Below are 7990 nucleotides of genomic sequence, written 5' to 3' on the forward strand. Positions count from 1 at the left end.
ATTTTAAACAGGTGAAATGGAGTGGGGCATATCAAGAGGGGGCTGGACTAACCCTAGGGGAGGAGGTGGAACAGGTCAATGCCTTCCTCTCTCGGATAGCAGTGACCACAAAACACATGTCAAAAGCAGGTGAGTTACGATAGAACCTTTCCTGTCAGTTTTCAAAAAACATTCAGAAAGGCACAGATTACACTAGCAAATTACACCAACAACACAAACTCATAAAAGCTCATTGACGGTTATGACCATAGAGCACAATTTAGGATGGCAATATAGTATAAACCCCAGTTACAGTATAAGAAGTAAGAGGAATAGTAATAACGTGATATTCTCTTTTGCAGGACGTACAGACATGCTGACGCTGATGGCCATGCGCTGGAATCAGCAAAAAGTCAGCAACTTGGCCACCTCACTGTCCCGCAGATATCTGAAGGTAATAACATAGTTTTAGAAGAATGACATATTCTTAGTTAGAATTATTTGTGGCTGCAGCCTAAATGTAGATTTCTGTATTTACTTGTCTTTAATTGTTTGACGTTTGTAGACCACAAAAGCTCTGGAAAAGCAATTGCAGAACCTGGAGTCCATGAAGGTTGAGTTGGCAGTGACTGAAAAGCAGCTGGAAGACTGGGTCAGAGATGTGAATGAGTGGGCAGAAAGTGAGGACAATCTTAATTAAGTTTTTCAACTTTTTTGTAGTCATGATTTATCAATTTATTTTTAATTTTCAGAATTAGTGATAACCCTGTATTGACATTTGCATTACTTATTTTTCATGAAGCGTATGTAATAAAATAATCTTAAAACATTTGATCAAATGTCACTGTTATTGTGAATTACTGTGCTTAATACGCCTATTTCCTCGAAAAAGCAACAACAAACAACCCAATGGATGCTGCTGCCTTGGCCAGCAAGATCGAAATGCTGACAGTAAGTGTCAAGAGACGTTCGCAGCGTCTCTACAAAGAGTCAGACAGTAACAAAGGTCGTTCCCGGATCCGCCGCAAGATCAGGGATGAGAAAGGGGTCCTGACAGCCCCACAGTTGAGAAATACAACTCAATGGTTCCAAGCACAAAAGCTCTGTGCCTCGAAGCCATTCTGTCTGTGGAGAAAGCTTGGCCATGGCAGCTACCAAACAGTGGTAAGTACACCCGTCTGCTGAATGCTCACAGCAAATGTGGAAAACCTTCATGTCTGATATATAAAACTATGTAAGACTTCATAGATTCTTTGAATGTTGATCTTTCATACACATTCATTCATGTTTTGTCATAAATGCTTTCCAGAGTCTTTCGACCTCAGGACAAAGAGAAGAGCTTGGAACTTGTCATGGCAGTGAAGAGACTACAGGAGGAGAAGAAGATTCTCATCACAGAAATGAACCACCACTGGAAGGTCCTTTCAACCCGCAGTGATTCACTGAAAGAGCTGTCCTGCCTGCAAAGTACAGTATATATTACATTTTTACTTTGCATGACTTTACACATCAGTGATAGGTGATGAAGTTACTGATATTGTCTTTATCTTATACATTTAAGATTCACCATTGGGCCTGAGCGAAGACGGAATGAAAGGTCTCCAGAGCATGTTCACGAAAAAGCAGCACGACATTGGAGAAATGAAGACTCATGCGAGACGATGCTACCAGCACGTTTTGACTGGAGCAGAGACCATCAGCTTCTTGCAAAGTGTTTCAGATGAGTCTTCTGACTGCGACTCTGACAGCTCTGATGACACACGGTGAAGCCCCCTCCAGACTACCTTCTATATATCATCTACATGCTCCCCCTCTCTGAAATACTCCGCCAACATGGTCTCAACTTCCACTCCTATGCCGACGACACCCAACTCTACATCAGTACCAATCCATCATCCCAGCTACCCCCACTGTCACTAGTCAACTGCCTCTGTGACATCCAAACCTGGATTTTAACAAACCTACTGAAACTCAAAAAAAACTAAAACAGAGCTCATGGTTGTGGCCCCAAAAACACTGCTCCGGAAGGTTGGAGATCTGCTCCTCACCGTCGATGGCTACTCCATCCAGCCTGGGCGTCACTCTGAACTCCAGTCTTACCTTCAACTCCCACATCAGTTCTACTGTCAAAACCGCTTTTTTTCCACCTTCGAAACATCTCCAGACTCTGGCCCTCTCTCCCCGACCCCGTTGCAGAAACATTAATACATACCTTCATCTCCTCTCGTCTGGAGTTCTGTTCGGGGTCACCAGCAAAGCCCTGGACAGGCTCCAGTACGTCCAGAACTCTGCAGCCAGGCTCCTCACCCGCACTAAGCCCTGGCAACACATCACCCCCACCCTCCTCCACCTTCAATGGCTCCCGGTCAAGTCACGCATCCAGTACAGACTCCTCCTGCTAACCTACACATTTCTCCACTCCCTAGCCCCTGCATACATCGCTGACCTCCTTCAGCCCTACATCCCCTCTAGTCAGCTGCGGCCCTCCGAAAACAAAAGAAGACACATTTCTTAATGTCTTAATATGTATGTCCAGTAAGTTATTCTTCAGGTTGTTGAAGGCATTTTTCTATCATTTCATTTTATTAGGTTGTTCTGTTTGCATCTCTGTTTAGCAAACACACATATTGATTGGCACCATGAGGAGGCGCATAAACCTTTTTGTGTGATGTTTTACAAATCAGATATTCATGTGTAGATAGAACTCAAATATGTGCAATAATATAGCTATATCCTCTACAATTATGTGATAACATGAATAAAACATCTTCAGGTGTTATACATACATATCTGTCCTACACTAATAATAAAACAGATAAAATGGCATTGTATTCTGCGTACCTCATTTGTTTCATCCTCATAAATGACCTTTCACACACCATCAGTTGCCTGTTTTTGACTTTTTTGCCTACCAAATTAGCCTACACCTGGTACAATGCATAAGCCTCATATAGTCCATACGACGCGTCGACTTCAAAATATCGTCGACGACATATTTCCTCGTCGACGCATCGCCACACACACGTGGGTCACCCAAAACAACAAGAAGCAATTCGCAATCGCACTTTAAACACTATGGAGACTGAAACGGCTACCACCTCCTCCTCACAGGATTGCGCACGAAGCCCTGCAAAAAGCCCCCAAACAAAAACATCTTGCCCTAGGTCTTTCAAATTGAATTGATTGAAATCTCCAATATCAACGTAAGAGCTTGTTCGGGGGGTGCTAACACTTAACCATAAACGTTTACTTTCTCCGTACTTTATATGTAGATATTACTTTTCTCCGTTAATCTCCGTCACGTTGTTTCCATGGCAACAACAACTTCCTGTCAACAGCGCTACCTCTCCTTCAAAATAAAAGCATATTCATAAATAGGAACAGCCCTAGTGTGTTGTGCAGCTTGAGTTCTGTGCACTTCGGTAGTGCTAACTATCTTATAGCTCTCCGTGCGGTTTGTTCGTGCTTGGTAGGTTAGTAGTTAATGTTAGCTACCTAGCTAGCGGCGCCAGCTGTGTGTTAGTTAACGTTTGTCAGCATTTAATGTTGGATGGAATGGTAGCTAGTTTACGTCTGCAGAACACCGCTATCTAGCCGCTACTAATCCGGAACGAACAAACTGCACAGAGAGCTAACTCATGTTGTGGTCGTTTACGAGTCAAACATAACATTAGACTAACGTTAGTCAGCTTATAGTATCAATGTATGTCAACTAACGGAGCCAAGCAATTTCCAGGCCAGGGCTGCATGTAAGCTGGTGCGCAGTTGTCATGAATTAATTAATGTTTTTTGGTATTTATTTGGGATACATTATGTTTTTTATAAATCGAACAACAGAAAAATAATCGTTAGATTAGTCGACTAATCGATGAAATAATCGCCCGATTAATCGTTTTCAAAATAATCGTTTCCCCCCAGCACTACAATGCAGGTACATTTGTGTTGCTTTTAAATACATGTAAGCAAAAAAAGAAATGTACATTCACAAACCAAAACTTACCACAGGAGCAAAGGGCCATATTTACTACATGTGTTGTTGGGGCCAATGGCTGGAAGTAACCTTCAGTAGTAGCATCTCTGTTGTGGAGGGGGTGTCTGGTGTGCATTCTGACATCACAGAAGAAGGGATGTGGTCGGCAATCCTGGCACCGGACAACAGATGTTTTGCTCCAACACTGTTGGCAAATGTGTGTTCCCACATTTGCTTGGGCCACTACGGTGTTAACCAGATGTGGTCTCGCTGCCCTCCAGCTCACTGAAAAAAAACTTTTTCGAGTGCTCCAGTTGGTCGACGCCAGCAGAGAACCACTTTGGGTTTGTGCTACCACCTCATCTCCTGTAGTATCGCTCAGAGACTGCTGGAGATCTCGTAGAAACCCCTCTGTTAAAATGGTACAATAAAGTCCAAAGCATGATAATTTTTCTTTAAAACATACTGGATGGAGTGGTTTTGAAAGCTGTAACTACTGTCTTCTTAATTCTAGCAAACAACGAAGTTTAGAAATGAAGTACGTATCACATAAAGATGCAAGTATGAATATGTGTTTCGGGCTAACCAGACCAAATGAAGTACATACCAACAGTCTCTGGAGCGATAGCTGGAGCAAAGACCAGATCACAGTCAGGAGCATCAACGGGGGGGATCAGTTTTACGACTGCAGCCAGCTGCATCAGAAAAAATAGTTTTTTCATTTATACCATTAAATTGTACTACTTTTCCCTTACCAAGAGTTATGTTTTCATTCATTTCATATACTCAAGTGCCTAGAAATGTATATCTTATACTGACCCTGATTGGAGTCATTCCGGGTTGAACGCGGTCTTGCAAAGATTAAGTTTCCCTCACTGTCTCTCTTCTTCTAGCACACCTTTCGCACTGATGGCACTGCTGTTGCTGTTGCTGCTGTTGCTGCTTCCAGTTTACAAAGCAAATCATCAGCACTCCGTAGGTCATCCCTGAACTCTTTCTGGTCAACCAGCTCATCTGCGCTTCTCAGGAGATCCTCGAGAACAGAATCACTCATTATAGTGAAGAGACACAGACAGAGACACAGAAGAAAGACTGACAACAGAGTTAGACAGAGAAAGAAAAAGAGAGATAGGAAGAGGCTATGAAGTACAACACAGCAAGGACAATTTAACAAGACAGACGTGGCTCTTAAAAGCGCCTTGGGTTGTCTGGAGTTTGGAAAAATCAAGGGTTGTTTTTTGGAGAACAAATTGCAGGATCTGTTGAGAGAAAACAACATCATTTAGAAACTCAAAACTAAACAAACAATGCCAGTGTAATTGTTGTTGTTTACAACTTTTCTACTTGGCTAATAACCAATTAATGCTTACTACTAGGGATGCCAGAAACTGACCATGATCAAATTAGAAAATCGGACAGCCCTGGCGAATATTAATCGAGGAACTTGGAGGAAGCCAGCAGTGCAGACTGCGCAGAGTGCAGCAGTCTGCACTCTGCGCTGCTGGCTTCCTCCAAGTTTACAGTAAAAGAAACTGGTGGTGTGACCAATGGCCATTTACAATTATTAATACTATTACTATTATTAGCATTAGTCTATATTTTGGTTGAAACTAAGCCAGGAAAAAAAAGAAAAACATAAATAATAATAAAAAATATATATAAATAAAATCGAATAAAAAAAAAGAATTTTCGATTATGGAGACTGTAATGAATATTCGAAACATCGAATAATCGCTGGTATCCCTACTTACCACTGTTGTCATTAAAAGTATTTTCACACCATCGCAGAGCAAAATCACTGCCACCAGTCATTTCAATAAGTAATGTGTACAAAAATTATAAAAGTATTATTATTATTAATAATAAAAACACATGTATACAAAGTATTATTAAAAGTTATTCATAATGTATAACCACCAGTATTTGTTAATATAAGTAATTGTTAATACAAATATATACTTGAACTTTAAATTGTGCAAGCAATACTTACTTAAACTAGCACTTAAACTAGTACTCGCCGTGAGCTAGCTAGCTAGCTAGCTCACGGCGAGGTCATTTGTTATATTTGGATAATACCCTATATTATTTAGTTATTATAAAACGGACAAGTCAAATCAAGCAATCTGATTGGTTCTTAGCCGTGATATACTGAGCGTATACCACGGGTAGAATTGTAAGTTACTTTTCACAACAAGTCAGTATCCCTCCGCGTCTGAGAAAAACAGTATAGAGAGGCGAAGTCACGCCCATCTACTTCCGGTCCATGGGACCCCGGAAGCGAAAAATTATACATTGAATTCAATGGAGAGAGAAAACGTATCTTTTGATCCCGTTTGAATTGTGCCACGAACTACACATATGATGTTTGTCAATCTTAAACAATCATTTCCATGTCAAAAAAGTCACATTTTGTCGTAAAACTGTTGAAATATAAGACTATGAAAAATACGCGACTACAAAGACTACAAATCCCAAATTCCATTCTGGGTCGCGCATGTGATGTCACAGGCGATAATGCTCCAAGTGGTTGCGAATCGTAATTAAAGCGAAGAAGAAGATTTCATAACTGATTTATTCCCTCCAATAAATATAAGAGATTGCTCCAATAAATTCACTTTTATAAGATGCCTGTGTGCTTTGTACCATGTTGTAATCAAAAAAGTGATCATACCACTTGCTCGTTCTATCGCTTCCCGTCTTATGAAAGGACCAGGAGTCGCTGGATCAGACATATCAGGTAATATCATAGGTAATATACATGTTGTGGATGGAACATAGTCAAGTTAGCTACCTAGCTAGTAGTGAGCACGTTAGTTAGCATTACATTACTTAGCCTTGTCATTTTTAGTAGCCTTACCATGAAGTTGTTATTTTATTACATGAAGTACACCAAAATGTTAAACAGTAAGATTAGTCATCATGGTAAGTATTTCGTGAAACATTTGAAGAGTAGCCTACTGCGCCCTCCACCGGGTGCTAAGGAAGCAGTTCAGGGAGAGTCGAAGGAAGGCAGGCAGGCAGGGAGCTTTGCATGACATTCTTCTGGACATGTGTCATTGTGATGACAGTGAGGGTGAGTCAATCTGTTTGTTGGAAAGACAGTAGTTTTGTGATTACTGAGAGAAAATTATTAAAAGAGATAATTATTCAGTGTTGTTACTTTAAAGTGTTGTTACTGACCTTTTTCTCTTTTATTTTCTTTACTTCACCTGTAACTGCTGAGACCCTGAGGAACATGCACACTGGACTGACCTGCTCTGGCAACCTGATTTCCACTGTACGTAATAGTATTTGGTTATGGTATATTATTTATATACATCAAAGGCACAATGCACCCCCCAGAGAGACACATGTATTGAGTGTGATATTTTGCATTGGTCATGTGAAATCTTCTTTACATACTAGAAAACTGTAGGAGCGGCAACTTGTTTTCAAATTGAATTTCTAATATCCGATAATAAAGTTGATCTGTTCTCTTTATTCTTCTCTCTTCCCAGCTCCATCCATCACCGTTCTCTGTTCCTGCAGGTCCTGCTTGCTAATCAATGCTCATATGTTTTTACACAATTACAAATAAAGTCAATGTACTGTATGACATGAAGTTGTGCTTCATTCTGAGTCAATAATAAATTCATTCTGCCTTCAACTGCAAAATGATTGTGGACTGCACCGACATCCATGTAGCTGCCCCCCAGTAAGATGAACCAAGCAAAGCTGACACTCAACATACAGCTGTGCTCTTAAGTTGACATGAAGAATTTGTGAAATATTGGTAATTATTTGGAAAAAATGACTGACGATGCAGAAAACTTTTTTTATTTAGGAACAGTGGTCAGGTGAAGCATTTATCACTACATATGTGTCGCACTTAAAAGGCCAAACACACTGGCCAAACACACCTCGTTTACAACTCCCCAGTTGACAGCCATGACTCCGTCTAAATTGTACCCCCCAAGCACCCTCTTCATGAGGGACGCGCATGGAGTGGATGAAAGTCCCGACCTCAGCACAGCACCAAAATGGCTGGCTGTCAACCTGCCC

The 7990-nt window shown here is 40.9% G+C and overlaps 1 protein-coding gene and 1 long non-coding RNA gene across 3 annotated transcripts in view; both read left to right on the plus strand.

The window, feature by feature from the left end:
* LOC307028498 (uncharacterized protein) overlaps positions 1-4210 on the plus strand; it is a 90555-nt gene extending 86345 nt beyond the window's left edge. For both annotated transcript variants that reach the window (XM_079663569.1, XM_079663570.1), the window contains 6 exons: positions 12-129; positions 342-433; positions 545-659; positions 872-1143; positions 1289-1446; positions 1541-4210. In XM_079663569.1, coding sequence (XP_079519695.1) covers positions 12-129; positions 342-433; positions 545-659; positions 872-1143; positions 1289-1417 — 726 coding nt within the window. In that variant the 3' untranslated portion in view covers positions 1418-1446; positions 1541-4210. The remainder of the gene's footprint in view (positions 1-11; positions 130-341; positions 434-544; positions 660-871; positions 1144-1288; positions 1447-1540) is intronic.
* A 2876-nt stretch (positions 4211-7086) lies between these two features.
* LOC307029240 lies at positions 7087-7550 on the plus strand. Its single transcript, XR_013805266.1, has 2 exons — positions 7087-7226; positions 7447-7550. It is a non-coding gene; the product is annotated as an uncharacterized lncRNA (long non-coding RNA).
* Positions 7551-7990: the final 440 nt, after the last annotated feature.

Source organism: Notothenia rossii (genome assembly GCF_949606895.1).
Source record: "Notothenia rossii genome assembly, chromosome: 2".
Classification (NCBI taxonomy): Eukaryota; Metazoa; Chordata; class Actinopteri; order Perciformes; family Nototheniidae; genus Notothenia; species Notothenia rossii.